This window comes from Aspergillus vadensis, assembly GCF_003184925.1.
Source record: "Aspergillus vadensis CBS 113365 unplaced genomic scaffold BO88scaffold_13, whole genome shotgun sequence".
Lineage (NCBI taxonomy): Eukaryota > Fungi > Ascomycota > Eurotiomycetes > Eurotiales > Aspergillaceae > Aspergillus > Aspergillus vadensis.
The window spans coordinates 808,451-830,455 of NW_020292051.1; the positions used below are offsets into that span (position 1 = coordinate 808,451).

The following is a 22,005-nucleotide window of genomic DNA, read 5'->3' on the forward strand; positions in this document are numbered from 1 at the left end:
TCCTAGAAGCTACATTGACAGTATAGACAAGCCTTCGTGCCTTACGGTTCTATGGACGGCTCACCTTGTGTCTCATCAATATCAATTAGAAGTGACGTCCACTATTGCAAGTCCGATTGCGGCTGCATTGACGATTTGGCCCAGAGCTGACTCCAGTTGGCCCTCTGCAGGCGATGCAGTATTTTCCTCTGCCTCCGGTAGCGAGCACCGTCCCTGCAGAGTCACCCGCAAAGTCCGTAACACCCAAGGAACGCCCTTCACATGAGATGTCGACTGTTCCAGTAGCTGACGAGCTGCCTACACTTCTTCTGGACACACTGCTGCATTCACCAAAGTCAAATATAAAGACACATCACTGACTAACAGAACTGCAGCATGAAAAACATGCCCCATGACTGACTGACCACAGTCGGGATGGGTCCACGCTCATTAACGGACATGTATCATTCACCAATAGCCGGAGATCTAGGACTACCCATGTCGTCGGGAAGCCTAGCTTTCTGGGATAGTCATATCAATTCTATGCCATGCTTCCATAATGGAACCGGCGGTGCAGCAAGCACAGCCGTGTATGTGCGCTGAAGTGCAAAATTAGCTGCTGCCAGGCCATGTAGGTCACTCTTCGCAGATCATATTACTCTGTTGGATACTGGTCGGGACTTCATGACACCCCGTTTTAATATTTCGTTTTGCTTGGTACATTTCAGCTTTCATTAATTTTCTACTGCTGCAAGATATCTATTCATATGTTATATAATTTTCCTAGAAATATCTATCTAGTCTTCTCGGTATTAGTATTAGTATTATTATCATTATTACTATTATCAGTTGAATCAAGATCATTGAACTCGTTATGTGTTCTAAGCCAGATTTTCTCTGGCTTTCTTAGTTATCATCGTTTCTTGGCTTGTCACAATATGACTATCAAAAGCGGTAAATAGTGTTTCCTGGTACCTTTCAAATACGGGTCTATGCTTGTTGGCATCACAGTTTCACCTTTTGATTTGTCTGCCGTGCCCCATCAAATGCCGCCTATATCCGTAGAGAGTCCGAGGCGGTGGCGCATCCGGTGAGATTAAGGAGCTGGGAGTAGTTGGCTTCGGGATCAGGGCCGTCGTAGTGGTAGGTTTTTGGGCCAGAAGGGCGAGCTGGCGAGCGCTTTGGAGAAGAGCTTTGGGTTCCCATGGCGGCCGTTGGCGAGGACTTGGGGGACTACGGATCCTCCGCCAGCGGATAGGCCTCAAATGGCGACGTTACGAGGATCACCGTTGATATGGTGGATGTGCGATGCGACTACATCTGTTTGAGGACGAATTGCTGACTGAGGAGATCGGGGTCCAGGCTTTTCTTTTCTCTTCTTTGCTATCATGTTATTGATCAGGTTTGTGCATATTTTTCGAGGTCCATGAGTATTATTGTAGGATAGAGAAAATAATAAATCCACACAATTAATTAGGGGTAAGATACTTGAGTTGCCAAGGTGTTCTACCGTTAACGTGTTGGTACAAAACTCGTAAGCCAGTATCCCCTTCGCGTTCGCGGTAATATACCACTTTGTTCCCATTTGACCGTACATATCTCGCGGCGATCCCAGTTCCTTGCATTGGTCTGTGTTGGGTAGACATTGTCCCTGTGTCGGACCACTTACTCAGGGTTTTGCTACAATCACAGGAGACTTCATGCAGGTAACCTTCTTTGATGTAATATACTCTGACCTTATTACACAATTAGCCTTGTATTCTTATCCCTGAGCTCACATAGAACATACCTCAATATAGTCTGGAACCGTAGGGCTTGGGAAAGAGATAGAAGCAATTTGTGTCCCGGGGTCTGGTTTGATGTACTTTTTCTTCACTATAATCCGAATGGGACCCTCTTCATTATCAGTTATCACTGGAGTACCTCGGAAAACCGCCAGAGCTCCAGTGCTGTCTATAAAGTATGTATGAGTTCGATCCCCAACGTAGACAGTAGAGAGACATGCCAAAGAACCACTCATTTTGACTATAAAGTAGTATAAGTCGTGTGGTAAGTAAATAGAAATCATGTAATTGAAGAGGAGGCAGTCTATTGATAGAATAGGGCCTTTGACTATTGCACGGCCCTATTTACCAGCAAGGTGAGAAGATCCCGGACTTATAGCCGCTAATGACTGTAGCCATACTATACCAACTTGGGAAGGTCATGTAAAAGGCCTGATCACATTCTCCGCTGTTGTAGTAACAAGGTAACTGACAACTCAAACCTGCTGCATGCGGGTCTCGGCCATGCTACGAGCCTGCTGCTAGGATGAATTTCTGATAGGCAAGCTACTACACTAACAGAACATCATAAGTTCCACGGAGAAATATCCCGTACTTTCTTATCTGTATGGTGGGCCACAACCATACCAACTGCCATCTAAGGTATTCAGGTTCACATGTACTGTGTTGGTACATCGTTATCTATGCATCGTATCACAGTGCAGGTAAGACATCCACTATATGCATGCAGAATAAAACACGCCACCATCAGGTGATACGCACTATAGTTCCGAATGATCCTATACGCCTCCTGCGTCAAGTAATGCAGTATTATGTGCCGCCCGAGGATGCGGGGTAAGACCTATTGTAACCTGCGCTACGACCTGCGAGAGATTGTCCTCCTGATCATAAGAAAATAGCCTAATATATCAAAACATAGCTCACTTGACATCCTAGCAAGCTCACTTATTATGGATTGAAGGCCAATCTGACGCCAAATGACCTCATTTTGGCAAGATCTACTTTGGGATATCAATGGGGATGGTTATGTGTCTTCTTATAATTGGTTGCATGCTATGGTTATAGGGACTTCCGGTTAAGGCTAGATGTTCAAGTACAGGTAAGAAGTTATTGTTTAGTTCCCTCGGGTACCTACTAGAGCAATGAACCTAATGACTACTATAGTTTTCATCGTAGTTCCGCTCAATGCAACCCCATCACTTTGAGTCGTGAACCAGTAACGTAACTCCCGGCCGCATCGGCCACCCAGTACACCGCCCTAAAATCATTGTACTACTCATTTTTAATTCACTGCGTTTGATAGAAAGAGCGATTACATGCAGTAGCGTGTTGAGCGGTGTACTGGGTGGCCGATGCGGCCGGGAGTTACGTTACTGGTTCACGACTCAAAGTGATGGGGTTGCATTGAGCGGAGATTCACATACAGCGTTAGATTGCTATTTCGACAATCTTACCAAAAATAACATTGATTGGAAATAGGGCACTAATAATACAGTATCCTGTCCGCAATATCTCTTGAGCTAGTTGATTTATAGTTTGGACGGAGCCTTCACATGATGGTCGGGCTGACAGCAGACTTTAGTACCTGAAAACTAAGTAGTTGTGGCGGCCGCACTAACGCCTGTATGTACGTACGGTTTTTGGCTGAGGCGACACTGCACAGATCTATTGGTCCGCCGATGTCTTCACTTACTTCTAAGGTGTTGTCTCACGGAGCAGGCCACCATTTGGGATGTTAGTAGTGCCCTCCTACAGGGCATTAGCATCTGTTAGACCGTGTTCCGAAAGTTCATAGAGCCTCCCTCAGGTGTGATTGGACTTTATGGTCTTGCCGTGGTTGGGTATTCACGATCTAAGATGGAGAGAAAATATTCAGTTTCGTTACCCTGGAACGTATCCGACCCAAGCGACATCTGCCCGCCCGCAGCAATTACTACCATCCATTCCCGCAATTAAAGCCTCGCAGAAGAATTTAATTTGTTGCATCTTTTCATCCCGGGCATTACCCTTAACCGTTGATCGAGACGGCCTCAGCATTTGTCGCACTGGCCCCAGCCTCATCCCAATGCGCACTGTACACACTTTTCTAACATGCAGTGGTATTTGCTGGCTAGAAAGATCAACCCTGTCGAGATTTAGCCGAGACATCTTCCAATAGTAGATCAACCGCGCGAGCTCTTGAAGTTAGTAGTCTTCTAGCATTAAGGGTTACAGGGATCTGAATACGTGGCTATTGCGCCTTCCCATCATTTGCAAATAGCGAAAAGCTCCCTTGACCACCAATGTAAATATGGTGTTGAATTTGAGAACAACTTCAACATATACCGGGTTTTTCTTTACACAAAAAAAAAAAAAAAAAAAAAAAAAAAAAAAAAATACAATACTTCAACAACGGCCTTTTGGAAATATAGTCCCTCGATTTGATGATGAATTTTCATTACTCTCCTTACTGGAGTACCATTCAAGATGTCTACGCCTGAACTGTGTGTCATACGCGTTATTTAAGCCCAGCGATAATCCAAGGAGTTGCAATATTCATACTGTGCTAAGTTTTGCGTACCCTTCCAGGCATGAGAACGTATATTGAAGAAGGAATTGGGTCCATTCAGAATCAGTGTACCGCATAATCTGCTTAGAGAATACTAGTAGAGATTCACATTATCTAGCTCTTGCTCACCTAGTAATCTCTAGACATGACTACAAACTCGGCTGTGTATGATGATATATTAGCTATTGAACAAATGGAAGTGCATATATACCTACCTCGCATAGGATTTCCTTCTTTCGGTACACTCGTCACGGTCACCAGCGGTGGATTGTGCTCAGAACTGAGAATCCAAACAGCTGCATAATTTGGATCTGTAAATGGACATTTGACTTTGAACTGAATCCGGTGGGTTACGCCATCAATATGTGCTTCATATTGCACTTCGCCATCTGAGCCGAATGATCCTGTGACGATGAGTAAACCAAATTTTTTTCTTTTTTTTTGAGATTTTACGGCCGTTTACCGTAATTATCTTTGAGTTGGAACCAGTCACTCTTAGTATAGCCGTCTATCTTATCTGCTGGCCAAACTTGCCAACTGCCGGAGTACACATTCTGAGATTTCTGTACCAAGGGTACACCGAGCTTGTTGTGAACACGAAAGTAGGATGAGAAGTCGGGCATTGTTTAGTATGGGTGAGCTTGAAAAAATCCAAGTTGAGCGTGCTTCCCGGTTATCACAACGGACAATATATAGCTGGAGACCTGACTCTCCACCATCGACAACCATCTTCACTTAGTCTAGCATATCAATTTATAGCCTTTCCGCTACCCCCAACCATTGCTATTGGTGACAAGTCCTAAAAGGTGGCATAGCTATACATCAGATGCAGCGCTTACGGCGGGCTTTTGGTTACCTATTCCTTGACATCGATTACCTGGGAATCTTTTGCATTCAATATAATTAGTAAGGCACTTCTTCAAAATTTTGGCAAGTCCAGCCAAGAGGATACTACGGTCACAGCTGTACATAATACAACCATGTATACTAGATTTCTCAGTTTAGTTATTTGCAAGTTCGCTCCCCAAAATACCTCAAGCCAAAATTTGTCAAATCCGGTAGCATAGTCAGAACCCTGAACAATGGAATTATCTCGGGTAATCTCCCTTCCCAATTCCGTGATCAAGACTCTGGTAATCTGGTGATCTACATTGTTCTGAAATAGATTCGTTCTCTTCGGCGCTTGGTTCCCCGATGACCTAAAGAACTGGGTAACTTCTACATGAGCCTATGCATCTGGAACAACAGCAGCTAAGGCTGGATATTCGAATGTTGCAGTAGTGTTGTCCTATCGCTAGTCACCATCTATAGGCACCACATGGATATAATGCCGCGTTACCCGACAGCTCTCCTCTGGCGCTAAGGCCCCCTCCCTGACCCCGCCAATATCGCAGTCGTTGGTGTGTTGTCTGACTCTAATCCTTGACATTGTAGTTGCCTTGCTGACCTCCGTGCGTTCTCTGCTTCGCCAGTGGGAGGGGAAGAAATTGATAAACATGAGAGTGAATTTTCCCCTTATCACAACCCTTTACAGTAATGACATTCGAACAACGCATGTAGAAAGTGCCAAGTAACTGGGAATTTCTCAATCTTCTGAATACGAATTTATTGACTGTGATGGCGCAGGACCATGAATGTCCTTTCATTAGTGTTGATTTATATCCAATATCCCTAGGTCTAGTATTGGTAAGGTAGGAACAAACTACTTGGAACATAGACTTATTGATCGCCTGCGCACCAGCTGTTCCCCATTCTCTTAGGATTTTGCAGAGTATAACAAGTCTCTTCATGGTATCCTTCTCATAGGAATACATTTGCACCACCAGAAATATAGACATGTTGCTGCCATGACTATTCCGAAAGCCGGTATACCTGAATAGAGGATAATCCCTACATAGTATATATCTCAATTGCGTTAGCCCGGGGCCGCACTATGCGACCAATACATGAGCTGTGAGTACCAATATCTGAGGTGGATCGTGATTGAACGTTTGAGGCATATGCCAAGAACAAGAGATTTTGCTTTTTAGTTAAGGTTTAAGTTTTCCCCCGTGGTATGAGCGAGGATGTGCTGTCAATCGCGGGAGGGGACGGGCCATCTCTAGCGGCCGGCTCCAGGGGGTTCAGTCCCCGGCTGATATAATCAATGACTGGGTTTCTGTCGGACTTGAACATTCGGCCACACCTGGATTCTTTGTCAGCCTTGCTTTTCACTCATGTAGATCAACAAAGCCCGGACATGGCAAAGACGGGAGCATGTCGTCTCATGCACTTGATTCCCAATACAGGCCATGTCACCTGGTTACCTGACTCGTTTAGTTTCCTTCTAGATCTGTAAGTGCCCGTCGATCAGGTCTGTAACGACCGGTGTTTGGTCCGTCCCATGTTGCCATACATGCTGGTGTCGCTAGTCGCATTAACTCATTCTGCCTAGACACCTGACGCTGTACGGAGTACGTGGTCTTTGGCGCACACATGATCTTGCGGGGCTAATGCATCATTTTTCATGCCAGACACACACTGAATGGGTCAGTTTCTCTGTCTTCAACCTCGTCCAAGGACTCCAAGGTCGCACCCACAGGTTCATACGGATGGTCTTGCGCGCGGCCCAGGAACCCAAAGTCATGTACGAGCAAGGCTGCGGACTATTGCTTTGTTGGGCTTGGGTTCTACTCACACCCATTCTTGGCGGGTCTTTGAGAGAGGCCTCCTACTCGTGTGTCGGATATGCCGATGGCTAGCGAGGATAAGTGAGGTGGTGGCTATGACATTCTGTGTCCGAATCTAATTCGCCCCTAACGAGTCAGTAGTAGCAAATCTTATAGCTGTTATTAGACCTCAAGAAATCACGCGTTGGGTTCTGACCCCCGAGCCAAACCCCGCCAAGAAGATGAAGCAAAGTAGATATATACAAAACTAACATGGTGCTCCACATGGGACAGCCGATATCCCATTTGTACTCCTGCAATATATGTGGCTTTGAGTTGTTGGTGGTTTTCCAGGTAACCCATCCTGATTGGGGGGGAAATATATGGCGAGTAACTAGCGGATAAGCTCGACATATGTGTCATGCATCATTTAGTGCATTATCCCCTGTAGGTACCAGTAAAGTACAGCTACATTTTCGGCAGCCTGCATCGGATGGCCAATTTGGGAAACCCGCGTTGGATGATCATTTTCGTACGCTCTGTGACCATTATCGCTGCCTTAATTCTGTTCCATAGAGTCGCTTTTATGCTCGTACACGTACATGGGTTGTCCCAAGTCATACGATCCTATGAGCATCTAACATAATAGGTGCTTGTGAAAGCAAGAATGCAGGATGAAATCACCGAATACATTATATACTTTCAATTAGCGTGCCTGGCCTTGGCCACAAGCTCCATGGAACTTATAAAGGACAACCTCCCACATGGGTGATAGCTTTGGTGCTGTCATTTTCCATAGCATCAAGTACGAAATCATCATCGCCTATTTTGTCATTCTGCGTTTCAAACCTCTATTCAGTGAATTTCTCAAACCCTTCTTAAGCAATGTCAAGCTCGACTCTTGCTGCGGTATACAACGGGGGTGAGCTTTATCAGATTTTCGTGGACCAAGACGGAAACCTGGCCATTCTAAGTGGCGACCCCGAAGTCACCGATAATTTTGTGGGTCCTCACAGAATTCAGCTTGAGAAACGCTACATCAAGCCAGACAAAGGCACACAGATTACCGCAGTCTCATTCCCACGTTACGACGAAAAAGACCAAAAAAACATAGTCGAGGCAAGCGGTTCCCTATATCAATATAGACAGTATGATGTTAATTGTCTAAATAGATTCGAATCTACTACGTGAAGGAGGGGTACTTGGAGCAGATAACATGGGACACCAGGCAGGAAGAACTCACCAAGGGCTGGAGTAAATGGACCTTGGGAAACGAGTTTCGGCCCATGCTTGGTAGTGGAATTGATGCCCGGTACGTGGAGTCGAAAAAGAGAGTATATGTGCACTATAAGGAAAAGGAGGGAGATAATGGTTTTGCGTGTGCATATGAGGACGACAAGGGCGATTGGATACCTAAGTTTCTTACCGCCCATTAGTGAACCTTTTCCAAGGGATGTACTTTCTGGGGAGACCTTTCCTTTCTGTCTACCTTACCTCGATATAGGTTTTTGGCTCATTTGGGGTATTTTTCCTATATCATAATGCGAATGCAGAGGGAAGTATTCATCTTGAACCTTATAAAGCAAACCCACCACGCTGCAAAATAAAAGCCAGTTCAATTAACCTCGAAGTTTCCGTAGAGAATCCACCAAGTCAAGTCAGTAGTAAGGGAAAATAGCCAGGAACCAACATACAAGGCTTTTGAAACGAAGATACGCATTACTTTGCCCTCGTAAAGTGCTAGGCTCTCAAACCTTTTATTTCATTTATAATTATCAATGTTTGAGAAGTGGTCCTGATTCCTGAAGGCATGTAACTTTTGGGCCATGTCGAGTTGACCATCTTTTATTGGATGCTAGGGACCTGGCACTTTCCAGTGCCACTGCACCTTCGACTCGAGCAGCACTTCAAGATGAAGCTATCGGTTGGCTCAGAATAGTCTCTGGGCGGCAGAGACAGTGTCACGATCCAGTCCTGGTGCGCTTCAGGTGTGATTCATCCAGACTACTAACTATTCGGCTATCCGGTAGAAGACTAAAATTCTGAGTCAACAGATTCAGGACGCGCATCACCTATAAACCTGTAGTGAATACTAAATGTGAGGGATGTTGGATCCTCACAGGAACCGGGCATCAAGCTTCAGAATAGCCTCGCAATCACACTTGTTTGAATCAAATCTACTCGCTGGCTATTGTTTGACAGTCTCATACAACGAGGTAAGTTCGATTCGCGCGATCGAGGCTGACATGGCCGTTATCACTTCTCAAGGGGACTTACAGCTCATGCCAGCGTCGATAATAATTTGACCATCCGTATTACTTGGGTATGAGCCTCATATATCGGCGTTGGAAGACGGTGGTATCTTCTTGTAGCCCACCGGGGAAAGCCAGCAACCTGCAGAAATTATTGTGGCGTTCTAGGAACAGTGGAGGATTAAGACGAGATAAATAGATCAATGAGACCATGTGCCACCAGATGCACTGCTATACTTCAGCCTCAACTCCAGCACACTCCTTCAATCGCCGCCGCTCGTATTCCCCCGGATAATATGGGCTGTAGATGCGCATCACTCATGTCATCAGTAGGCCGCAGGCACGTAGCAACAGCACTGTGCTTGGAAGGCAGTCGCCATTGGTGTGAGGGCATGTGAGCAGACTAATAACGGCGAGGGCCGTGATCGAGGGGGTAGCAATATGATTTGAAAGTTCGAGTACCAATTTACGCTATGCTACATCTGCGTCCTTGGCTTGGGCAGGGTGGCTTGCAAGTGCAGCAGCAGCTCCGGGGTCTAGACGACAGTAGAGCTGACGGAGATAGTGAGGTATAGAACCACAGACAGCTCCCCATGGCTTTTCATCCCGATGTAGCTTTTCTTCACGAAGGTGCGGGTGGACAACATATGTAGCACGCCGAAGTCCTGGTGCATGATGTGAATACAGTGTGATCAAAGAGTGGCCGTGCATTATGAATGAATGGGAGGCAGCGGTATAGGAATCGTTGGTCGACGGCCCACTGATAAATCTGGTTCATTTTGTGAGAGATGAGAGCGATCTGAAAGCCGTTTCTGGGGCGTGGGACGGACTTCGCCAACATGAGAGACGTGTACACTCCGTGGAAAGGCAAAGCTTAGACCAAAAGACCCACTTTGGATGAAATTGACGGGAAAAGGCGACGAAAAGCGTCTTCGAACAGCACATCATAGGGCCTGAAAACGTGCCTATCCCTAGGTGAAATCGGTATGGGAGAAGTCAATTCCCTTTAGACATTGATAGGAGATACAGAGAGAGAAGGTTGAGGTGGTGCGCTTGCTTGCTTGCAAGACCGTTCTGCATAGACTCACAAACACCTAGCTCTCATCGGTTCATGATGATGGTCGGACTGAACTCCTGACTCAAAGATCCACTGCTTCAGATAGGAAAACAGGATTTTTTTTGGACAATGTGAGCCATAGTAGTATCAGTGAGGGGACATATAGAAGACGTGAGGGCCGAGCGATGCGGAGCTTGGGGGGAGATGGGGTGTCTCTGCGGACTGAATAGTCATTCTGAGTTATTGGAGAGGACTTGGTATGTATTATATGGTTGCATTCATTGTCAATGACTTCCCAGCTTTATTCAGAGCAGATGGGATAAGAGGGAACATCCCGAGCCAGTCTGCGGAGTTTGTCTGGTTCAGAATCCCTACTCCACAGAGCTGTAAAGAGTATGTGAAGTATATGAAAGGGACACAAAACAGTGATAAATAGATGATTGCGAAGTCTTCGGCCGTCCTTTGATTCAATCATTTCTTCCGACATCAAGGCCAAGTTAGTCCATACTGACTTTGAACGCCCCAATGACGGGTTCAAAGCCTGGTGCACCGTCTTCGGTTTAAGGAATCATTTCCTCCTTAGTGTATTGCAGCAATTAGCTTGAAGAATATTAGCTAGGGTTCCTCTTCAGGTATCCCCATAGCAGAGCATCACAGATAACTCGGATCCCAATGAGGTAGCTCAGAAGCCCGTTAGCAAATGCAAGGGACTACACCACAACGCGGTTGGCTGGCTGACCTTCTGCATCGGTCTACTATGTTCCCTCTCTGCCCTCCATATTGTTGTTCGCAGACAATAAGAAATTACAGAGCTTTAGTCGGCATTCCGGCCACCGGTGCTCTGGTCGACGCACAAACAACTGGGCCTCGCTGATTGCGCTTTTCGGAACGCTCATGGCGTTGGGAGCTATTTTCCTAGCTGTAGATCTTGCTTAAAGGGTGTGTGGAATTTCTTAGAATAAGTGTAGGGGGATGGTTTGATTCAGCGTTTAAGACCTTGGGATCCTGCGCGAACCATGCATACAACAACAGCTATTGCTGCGTCTCTACGTCTAGCGAGCAAGATTAGATCATTTACTCGCGGGTGAGTTCTCTCATTTGTGCGGTACTGGATTTCTCTGACTTTCTGGAGAGCAGGATAAGCGTCGAACAGCTCGAGTGTTTGCAGACTATCATGGAGAGATCGAAGTCAATATTGCAACATTGAGATAGCGTGACTGGTGACAGGGCGGCACAACGGCCGACTATGCCCAATCTGGCAAAGCTAACTGCAAGTAATGGGAAAGTTACAAATTCTATCTTAGATTTTTGACCGAAATCTGCCCACAGTATACAGTTGACCGGAACGGTAAATGTCCGACTATATGGAACACTGTAGCCGAATCGAACAGCTCCCAGACTTTTGGGATGGTCCGACGCGTAGCCAAATCAGGAGGATTGCACTCTTGTGGACATCCTCAAGGGCGGTAGTGATCCGTTGTTGGGCTTATCTGATCGCGGGACAACCGCACTACTTAGTCAATTGGCTGGATGTGCTTACTGGGTCCTGGGTCAACCATGGATGGCCAATGTAGGGGGAATACCACGTTAAATCCATCACCGGCTGGGAATTGTGACTTCAACAGTGGCTCCGTTGGAATTGGCCGACCGCGCAACATCGTGGAGCGCCAAGCTGCAGTCTTCATCTTTTTTTCTTTTCCTGTTGCGGGAAGAAATACCGGAAAGTTTTGTTTTTCTTTTTGCGGGACCAAAAGAAGCGAAGGCCCCACATCCCCTGCAGGATCTAACCCTAGATAGATAGCCATCTTTCAATACCATACGGTACATACGATACATCTTTCACTACAACTGCATACCGGTCACACACATTGTCTCTTACGGGTGGAGACTGACGGGCTAAATCCTCAGCCTGCATCAACCCCAATTTACCTAACACTTTTCTCAGACAACTTCACTTTGGCGCAATTACTGATGTATCTTACACTCTAGCTTCTGTTACAGGCTCCACTACAGTAATCTTACTGTTCGTCACCCTCGTATTTACATCGTTTGGCAAGTATCATGTCTTACAGTGGATTTTGATGGATTGATTTGATGCCCACCTCTGGCTCATCGTGGCCATCGCACTAATTGCGCCCCCTCCCTCCCTCCCCTCTCTCTGCCTCTTTCGCTCTCTCTCCACTCCTATTTCCACTGTTAATCTGCCCGTATAATGGTAGCCTTGGCCTCCAAGATGTCCGCGATCCCAGTTGAGTAACGTAACGAGACCGGCCATCTAATCTGGGCCTTCTTCTCACCTAGACGAGAGCTTTCAATACGTAGTATCTATCTAGCCCACCCGGATGGCGCAGATGATCCCCTCCTCCATTCGGACGTCTGCAGGACCCCTGGTTGAGTTTTTCTCGAACTGAAGCTGGTCCACTGTGGAACCCCCCTCACAGTATTCTGGCAGCCGAAAAGCGGCCTTGTTCGCCCATGACGCACTGACAACGCCGCGTCGTCGAAGCAATAAATCAACCGCGGCGCCGGCCAGAATTTCTGCTGCTGTCCAGGCTTTCCGACCATCGACCCTCGTCGCCATGGCATTCTTCACCAAGCTGGCGGGTTATCCCCGCCTGCTGCTGGCCGGTAACCCCTCCAAGTACGATTTGGGTACCCTAGTCTCCGCCATCGTGTTTGCCATCGGTTCGGGTGTCCCCTTTCCCATCATCGCCATCGTCTTCGGTCAGCTCCTCGACAACTTCAATGACGTGACCTGTACAGAAGAAAACGGCGGAGGTAGCACCTCCTCCGATTCCAACAGCATCAACCACGAGATTCTCCTGATCGTTTACCTGGCAATCGCCCAGTTCGTCCTCATCTATGGCCACCTCACGTGCTGGACCCTGTACGGCGCTCGTCTGACCCAGCGCCTCCGTGAACGTTACCTGAAGAACCTCCTCCGCCAGGAACCTTCCTTCTTCGATAACCTGCCTCCTGGTGAGGTAGCCTCGCGACTGAGCAGCGATATTCAGACTATTCGCTCGGGTACTTCCGAGAAAGTCGGCATCACCCTCGCAAGTTTCTCCTTCTTCGTCACGGCGTACATCGTGTCCTTTATCAAGTATTGGGAGCTGGCTGCCATTCTGCTTTCCTTGATCCCAGCCTACCTTCTGATGTCCTTTGTGGGCAGTCATTACATTGAGAAGTACTCTGGGCTCATGTCAGACTATGCCGCCAGTGCAGCATCCATTGCTTCCGAAGCCCTGTCAAACATCGTCGTAGTGCAGGCCTTCGGGGCCAATGACCGCCTGGAGAAAAAGTTTGCTGGTGCGCTCAAGTCAGCTGAAACCGAGGGTCTGAAGAAAGCCACCGCTGTGGGTATCCAGTCTGGTGTTTTGTACTTTATCGCCTATTCGGCCAACGGTCTGGCTTTCTGGAAGGGAAGTCATCATATCGCCAATTCAGTGAGAAATGGCACGGGAGGTGTCACTGTTGGTGCCACTTTTACTGTCATTTTTGTCCTGATCGAGGGTGAGTTGATTAACTTGTACTGTTGCCCTAGCTAATGCTGACCATAATGCATAGCTACTCTGCTGCTGAGTCAGGTCGCTCCCTTCCTCCACTTGTTTGTTGCCGCTACCGCTTCGTACGAGAAACTGCGCGAAGATATGGATCGCGAACCCCAGATCGACAGCACCGGCGAGTCAGGCATCCGTATCTCACAAGCGGAGGGCGGATTTGAGTTTCAAAATGTCACCTTCCAGTATCCGTCACGTCCCGAGGTTACCGTTCTTGACAACATCAGTCTTTCGATTCCCGCCAACAAACACACGGCTTTGGTCGGTTTGTCAGGAAGCGGAAAGTCTACCATTGCCGGCCTTGTCACTAGGTTGTATGATCCAGTGGACGGAAAGATTCTCTTCGATGGTCACGACCTGCGTGAAGTCAATGTCCGCGACTTGCGCAGCTACCTCAGTCTGGTCCAGCAGGAACCCTCCCTGCTCGACCGCTCTCTGCTGGAGAACATTGCCCACGGCCTGATGAATTCGAGTAACCCTGATCACGATCGCCTGAAGATGGCACTGATGAGCTCTGACCTGACTGACGTTGCCCGCGAAGTCCGCGAGGGCCAGGATCTTATGGCTGCCGCTGAGAAACGCGGCGCGGAAATTGTCGAGGTCGTCAAGATGGCCTGTCACGCTGCGAAATTGGCGGATGCGGATACCTTCATTTCAGCACTGCAGCATGGATACGGCACCATGGTTGGATCTAGCGGACGCCTCATCAGTGGTGGTCAGAAGCAACGTGTCTCCCTAGCTCGAGCCCTGATCAAAGACCCTGCTGTCCTCATTCTGGACGAAGCCACGGCGTCGTTGGACTCTCGCAGTGAACAGCGCATCCAGCGGGCCATCGCCGGCATTGCCAGTGGCAGGACCATGATCACAATTGCTCACCGACTGTCAACAATTACCAGCGCGGACAACATCATCGTCATGTCCAAGGGCAGAATCTTGGAGCAAGGGACTCACACTGAGCTAATGGCCAAGGAGGGGGCGTATTTCGACCTAGTCAAATTGCAGACGCTGGGAACCTCGTCCACCAAGACTGACACCTCCGCAAGCGTGGACAGTATTAGCAAGTCTGACGACACCTCGCTGACGGAAGCTGAGAACGAAATGGCCAGTCTCACCCCGGAAACCCTCGAAAAGGCGGAGGAGACCAAGGTCTCAGAAACCGAAACCCCAGCCGGCGACGAGGCTGCTGAGGAGGAAGAGCTGGAGACGCCTAAAAAGTCACTGTGGGCACTGGCTAAGGGATATGCCCCTTCACTGCGGCCACACCTCCTGTATATATTTCTCGCCTTGATTGGTTCCAGTATCGTCGGTGGAGCCTTTTCTGGTGAGGCCGTTATTTTCGGTAACACCGTCGGTAGCCTGAGCATCTGCCACAGCGCCTCCAGTATCAGCAACCGCGGTGACTTCTACGGACTGATGTTTTTCATCCTTGCTATAATTGAGTTCTTCGCCAACGTGGTCAGCTGGTCCGGCTTCGGTTGGGTGTCCGAGAAGATCGTTTACACTGTTCGTGTTCTTTCATTCCGCTCGCTGTTCGAGCAAGACCTGCATTGGCACCAGTCCAATGGACGCAGCCCTGCCCTACTGCTGTCGTACATTACACGTGATGGCAATGCCCTGGCTGGACTGAGTGGTTCGGTCATCGGAACGCTCTTCTCCATTACAGTCAACCTCATCGCTGCAATCATTCTCACGCACATCATTGCCTGGAAGATTGCCCTTGTTTGTCTGGCCCTGGTGCCGCTGCTCCTTGGTGCTGGTATCATGGAGCTGCTTGTGCTCGGCAAATTTGAAGAAAAGCACGAAACTGCCTACACCAAGTCGGTGGATATTGGAGTGGAAGCAATCACCTCCATCAAGACCATCTCCTCCCTGTCTATCCAGCAAGATATCCTGCAAACCTACCGCGCCTCTCTCAAGGGTCCCCGCATGGAGACCCTCGTGGTAACTCTCCAAGCCAGTCTCTGGCAGGCCATGACCTACTTCCTGGGCAACCTCGTCAACGCGCTCGCCTACTGGTGGGGTGCAAAGCAGATCATCAATGGCACCTACACGCAGACACAGTTCCTGATTGTGGTGTTCTCTTTGCTAGTTAGCGCCCTACTTTGGAGTCAAATGTTTGCACTGGCTCCAGAACTGTCCAGCGCGCGTTCTGCTATGGCCCGCATCCTTAGTCTGATTGAGATCGGTTCCGACAAGATGCAAGGCCGAGTGCCAGACCATAGCAATTCTTCCCACGATCCTGAAGCTTCCACCACTATTGAACCTAAACTCACCACCCCCGCCAGTATCCAACTCCGTGACGTGCACTTCGCCTACCCTGCCCGGCCAGACATCCAAGTCCTCAAAGGCCTCACCCTCGACATCCAGCCCGGTAAATTCTTCGCCCTAGTTGGCCCCTCCGGAGCCGGAAAGTCTACTATCATCTCCCTCATCGAACGCCTCTACACCCCGCAATCTGGCAGCATCGCCATCGACCACACAGACCTGAAGAACCGACCCCCCAGCTTCCGCGACTCCATCTCTCTCGTACCTCAAGAAAGTGTTCTCTTCGAAGGCACTATCGCCTTCAACATCGGGCTCGGTGCACCCCCGAACCACACTGCTACGCAGGAAGAAATCGAAGCTGCCTGCAAGCTGGCTAACATTCACGATACCATCATGGCACTGCCAGATGGATATGAAACAATGTGTGGACCGAATGGCAACCAGTTCTCGGGTGGACAGAAGCAGCGGTTGTCGATTGCGCGGGCCTTGGTGCGCAAGCCTCGCCTGTTGATTCTGGATGAGTCCACGAGTGCGTTGGATGCAGAGAGTGAGCGGTTGTTGGAGGAGGGCCTGGAGAGAGCAGCACAGGGTATCACAGTCGTTGCAATTGCGCATCGACTGAGGACCATCCGCAAGGCGGATGTTATCTGTCTGATTGAAGCAGGTGTTTGTGTTGATCGTGGAACACACGAGGAGCTTATGGAGCGATCGGCGAGCTATAGGGAGAATGTGTTGCATCAAACCGTGGAGTAAACCTACGGTTATTCTTTTCGATTATTTAATAGACTTTAATATAGAATCCTCGCATGCTTGTATATACCATTCTGTTATATTTCGTTTGCATAAAAAGGCCGTTTGATATTCACATGTGTTTCTTTGACATTCACAGTATTTTTGACCCTGTTGTAGCCGTTGTCGTAGTAGGAATCATCAAGCACGTAGTCTCTAGATGAGTAGCATGCTTGCAGTAAGCTCCCCTAACCATAGTCTACTCAACAACCTCCTCGAAAACAATGGCGCATTAGCCGGATATATAAACAATTTGTCTTGCCATTGAATACATTCATCTCGACTTCTCCTCTACATTGACTATCTTCTTTTCGGTCTTTACTACTATAGCCATCAAATCATCATAAACAGCCTTAGAATTTCCATCTTCAGAATCGTGTTCACCACCGGAACCATATATTTCCGAAACCAGAGTCTTGGGCTGTTTCAGTGCCATGCCATAGCTACTCAGGCAGCTAGCTATCTCAGTAGCCTAAATATTTGCAGGTGTGTCGGAAAAGAGCGACCCGAGAGACTATCAATCAGCTGAATGTGGGCGAGGTCGTTTATTGTGTGTGTGTAAAGGCGCTGTTTGCACTAGTAAACCACCTAGTACGCGGCTAGTAACAATACTAGTACATAACAAGTGGGGATATTGATTGATAACACTAATCAGATCTGATAGCTGCAAGTCCAAGAAATTGTGCGACCAAGGTATCCGGAAGAATCTTAGTCTCGTATAAATCGTAAGGAGCTATGGATAGGGTACGTAGGCGTGATTAATCCCTCAAGGTTAATATCATCTTCCCTGAGCCATGGGAGATGCATATTCCTCGACCAATAGGAATTTCTTGGTGAGTGTACCAGCTTGCTGGTGCAAGCAGCTGCAAGCGAGTTCTGGACAACTTTTTCTTTTCCCCTGCCAATATGTTGTTGGGAACAGGGCTGGGCTGTTTTTTGGGGGGTTCTTGCCACCATACAATAGTCTAGTCCACAGTCCGAGTCGTATGATAATCGCGCAGTCTAGCCCGAACTAGAGTTACCACCGACGAGTATCTAATCTAATCTGATTGCTTTATTGATGGAGGAAATTCAGCTGGAACCTGAAACTTGAGTCAAGTTTTGGGCTCTGAAACGAATCGAACCTAAACTGTATTGAGAGAGCCCATTCGGCTTGCACGTGGGTTTCGTGGGATTATTCGGGCTGGTCTTGCATGCAACAAGGTTCGAGCTTAGTATGCAGGGTAGCTGGAGTGTAGCTAGCTGTAGCTGGCGATGGAGTACTGTAACGCAGCAGCAGCACTGGCTGAAATGATTAACATTCTATATTCCTCATTGAACCTATTGCTTGATTTCATTCCACCAGACTAAACCTATTTATGGATCATTCGGCGCGCACATAAGGATTGCCACTGTGTTAACGACAGCTTCCTGCCTAGTAAGGCTGCAAAAAGAGGCCGTCATTCCTCCGAACATCTATCTAGTCCCCCTCCCTTGCACCTGATCTTCCTCCAACTAAATCCTCCTATCCGGCGGCAGCTGGGGCCAAGATTACGGCAAGTGCATTAGGGTTACACCGTGTACCATATAATACCCGTATTGAAATGAGTTGTAATCCACAATGTCAGTTCAGTACCCGACTGTCACCCCTTTACCGTATACACTCACCCACACCAAAACAACCGTGTCTCACACAAGTTATCTGATTGACTCCACCAGCATCCGCACCATCCCATAACCCCCTGCCTACAAAAGCAATAATAAAAAGAATAAAGAGAATGAAGTCAAACTAGGAGATTCTATGACTCATTTTTATTTTATCCGAGCAAATTCTTTACCTATTACCCAAGGACAGCAGCTGGTCCTCGCTAAACCTGATCCTGCCAAGCAACTTATCTCGGATCAGATAACTTTTGTGTCCAGTCCAGTCACATGTTACCCGGCCTCGGACCAGTGGATTTTATCGCGCTTAGGGTGGGAATTTCGGAAGCCGCCATCGGGCACATGTGTATTGTGTCATTTCACTGGTCCGATGATCGCACCCTGAAGGAAATCGACGGGGGGCTTTAATTGGAGGCTTATATCTTTTTACTGGTCATGTGCCTCCTTTCTAGAAATAAATACATTATAGTGATGGGTTCAACAACCGTAAGAGGTGATACCGAAAAGCAAAGAAATTTGTATGCATAAAGGCCACTGTTGATGATTTACAATGTGATACAAGCCTAGGAGTAATATATTTGCAAGATATTTTGTATTGGGGATTTCGTGGAATGAAGTCCGCGACTGGTCTTGTGCAGGTGCTCTATCCCAGAACCTTGGCGGTTGGAAGACGCTGCCGCTACGCTGCCGCTACGCTAGCCAGGCCTTCTCCACACTACTGGTGTTGCAACTGACTTATCCTGCATCAGAAAGGGTCTTTGATGTTTCGCGCTAAACGCGGCCCCCAGTGTTGTCGAGATGGTTAATCGGATGGTGCAAAAGTCCTGACGGACGGTAGCAATGTGTTGCTCACAGCTGCGCTTGTTTGCTGCCATATACTAAGGCTTAGAAGCCCGCAAGTACCCACGATTCGCCTAGTCTCTTTGGCGGGTCGTTAGGACGAAGAGACGTGTCGTACGGACGCTTCGGAGGTCGAAGAGGGAGATGTCGGGGTTTCCTTGTATTCTGGATTTTACTGGTACTGTGGCTGGAGCACTCACCCCTCCACAGGTCCCACCCTCACCTGTTCGCGTCTCCGGAGTTCGGCCAACTCCTGTGCTTTCTCATCGGCAGCCCGTCGCTTTTTCTGCCTGCTCGCGAACCGCTTCTTTCCACCAAACTTCAGCTTCGTAATCAGGTCTGCGGCCTGGCCGCGGGTCAAATCGCCAGGCGCAATCCGTCCGTTCCGGATCTTAGCTTTATTTAGCATCGTTACCTGTGCTGCAGTGGCCGGATGCTGACGCCAGGGCTGCCGGGTGGAGATATACCGTTCATCAAACTCAGAGGCTGCGAAGGTATCGGCGGCACGAACTGTGGATTCAAAGTCCATGGCAGTCGCGATCAGACGTGGTCGAGTGTACTGGGTCGATTCCGTAGCAGACTTGAACTTCATCACATGGTGAACGGTGTATGTAGCTGGCGGATCACCTTTTTGTCCCTTGTTAGATGTGTTCTTAGTCTTCTCAAGGGTTATCCATCCTGTTGAGTCAGACAGTGTATATTTGTCCTCATCTACGCGGACCCAGGCGTAGCGGCTGAGGGAGCGGATGTGTTTCTCAGACTTCATATCATGAATGAGGTCGTAGATGGTATCGTACTTGGTGAAGGTGAGTTGGATGTCGTCGGTTGTGTCGGCTTCCTCAGTGGGTGTGTTTGTCTCTGGCGGATAATCGGTGCGATCTTCGGCACCCGTTGAGGCATCCTTCTTCTCTCTCAGGTCCTTTGCTCTCGCGCTTTCTAGAAGCTCGTCTGGGTGTAGTCCAAAGAGTGTAGGGGTAGAAAGGACACCAGTGTCCAGGGTAGCCACCATGTCAATTATATGGCAGTCCTTCTTCCCAGGGTGCAGTCGTAAGCCTCGTCCGATCATCTGTATGAGAAGATTCCGAGACCGTGTCGGACGCGCCAGCAGGACGCAGTCAATATTGGGGATATCTGTGCCTTCTGTGAATAAGCCACAGTTGAGAAGCACGGGATACTCCTGATTCCTGAAAGCGCGCAGCTGCTCATCGCGCACATCCCTCGGAGTTCCCGCCGTGATATACCGAGCGTCAAAGCCCAATGCGCGGAACGCCTCAGTAAGCTGTCTGGTGTGTTCAACGTCCACACAAAATACCAGTGTAGACTTCCGATCGCGTGCGTTAGCCAGCCATGCGCGTACAGTGATGTCATTGGTTCTCGTGGTATTGACGGCTTCAGAGAGCGAGCTGATAGCGAAATCACCGAATTTGTCCTTCCTAACGCGTGAAAGATTTGCTTCTGACCGAACAGTGGTAAAGATGGCATTGGACAGCCATTTTTCGTCAATCATATCCATGTAATCCTTATGGTATACTATATGGTCGATTGCGGCACCCAATTTGAGTCCATCGAAGCGTGAGAACGTGGCAGAGACTCCGACGAGAGCTGGCGAGTCTGGCGAAGGGTTACTGAGGCCGAAATGCTCGAGTGCAATCCGGTACGTCGGTGCAACGATATGGTGTGCTTCATCCACCAAGACAAGCTTAAAACGTCTAGGATCAAATTTGGAGATCCTATCCTTGGAGGTGAGACTCCGTATGGAAGCAATGATGATATCCCCAGAACCAGACGCGACACTATTGCCCATCTCAATCTCTACAACTCGATCAGGGTAGGCAAGACGGCAGTGTCGGGCAGCTTGCTCGACTAGCTCTCTTCGGTGAACCAGGATAAGGGTCTTGTCATTGACACCATTCCGCGGCGGTATTCGCCCGATTAATTGGGTGAAGATGACCGTCTTCCCCGCGCCTGTGGCAAGTGAGACACCTAGACGTTTGTGACCCTGGGCCAGATGATCCAGCACTGACTGGATGCATTCTTCTTGGTAGTCGCGGAGAACGATCAGCGGGGGTTCTGTTGGGGCTGTAATTGCTGAGGGAAGGGTGTCGGATGTTACTGTAGAGCGGAAGCGCAAGTGCGGATAATGGATCGACGTAAGGGACCACTGCGGACCTCTAAATGCCCTCAGGACGCTGGAAACGGGAAATCTCCCCAGTTTCTGGCGAAGGCGATCCATTCAGATGCCATGAAGCAGAATCAGTTCGTGAGAGCCGTGCGAGTGACTTCAGGCTCGATGCAAGTATGGTGATGGGAAGCTGTTCGGCATCGGAAAGTCATTGTTCCGAAGAAGCTTGAGATGAGGCTCTCTCTCGCGCGCGATCATGTGACTGTAGCTTTTACGTTATTTCCCCGAACAGGAAGACCCACAGGCCATCCAGTAATACTAGAGTAATTCTTTGAAAGGTCCACCGTATTGTGTACGGAGTATATAAAGTGCCTAGTTATGTATGACTGTTAAACAAAAGCGCTCATTAATTCCCTACTTCTTGACTCCGTAGCTCTAAATATTTTTTTTTCTCTGGTTGCTTCGCCGCCCTCATTTCCTACGGCAGAATTCGGGACTAGAATCCCAGGCGGTGAGCAAT

General features: G+C 48.4%; 4 protein-coding genes across 4 annotated transcripts; 2 read left to right on the forward strand and 2 right to left on the reverse strand.

Annotated features, from left to right (window-relative positions):
* Positions 1–1,240: 1,240 nt before the first annotated feature.
* On the reverse strand, positions 1,241–1,999 carry BO88DRAFT_415837 (uncharacterized protein; the record flags this gene model as incomplete). The annotated part of the gene is made up of 3 exons (XM_025708223.1): positions 1,241–1,608; positions 1,649–1,715; positions 1,769–1,999. 3 exons carry the CDS (start codon positions 1,997–1,999, stop codon positions 1,241–1,243), a joined length of 666 nt encoding a protein of 221 aa, XP_025562472.1.
* A 5,845-nt stretch (positions 2,000–7,844) lies between these two features.
* Positions 7,845–8,395, forward strand: BO88DRAFT_415840 (uncharacterized protein; the record flags this gene model as incomplete). Its single annotated transcript, XM_025708224.1, has 2 exons — positions 7,845–8,114; positions 8,156–8,395. 2 exons carry the CDS (start codon positions 7,845–7,847, stop codon positions 8,393–8,395), a joined length of 510 nt encoding a protein of 169 aa, XP_025562473.1.
* A 4,083-nt stretch (positions 8,396–12,478) lies between these two features.
* Positions 12,479–16,951, forward strand: BO88DRAFT_367057 (ABC transporter ATP-binding protein). The gene is made up of 2 exons (XM_025704059.1): positions 12,479–13,781; positions 13,836–16,951. Exons 1-2 carry the CDS (start codon positions 12,848–12,850, stop codon positions 16,844–16,846), a joined length of 3,945 nt encoding a protein of 1,314 aa, XP_025562474.1. The 5' UTR covers positions 12,479–12,847; the 3' UTR covers positions 16,847–16,951.
* A 2,151-nt stretch (positions 16,952–19,102) lies between these two features.
* BO88DRAFT_405535 (DEAD/DEAH box helicase) lies at positions 19,103–21,664 on the reverse strand. The gene has a single exon (XM_025706900.1). The coding sequence runs from the start codon at positions 21,594–21,596 to the stop codon at positions 19,560–19,562; it is 2,037 nt and encodes a 678-aa protein (XP_025562475.1). The 5' UTR covers positions 21,597–21,664; the 3' UTR covers positions 19,103–19,559.
* Between the last annotated feature and the right edge of the window lie 341 nt (positions 21,665–22,005).

What these genes read in the sequence shown, in the direction of transcription:
- BO88DRAFT_405535 (XM_025706900.1), bottom strand. Translation starts at nt 21,596, where the DNA reads ATGGATCGCCTTCGCCAGAAACTGGGGAGATTTCCCGTTTCCAGCGTC.
- BO88DRAFT_367057 (XM_025704059.1), top strand. Translation starts at nt 12,848, where the DNA reads ATGGCATTCTTCACCAAGCTGGCGGGTTATCCCCGCCTGCTGCTGGCC. An exon ending in CATTTTTGTCCTGATCGAGG is followed by an intron (nt 13,782 to 13,835) that starts GTGAGTTGATTA and finishes CATAATGCATAG; the next exon opens with CTACTCTGCTGCTGAGTCAG.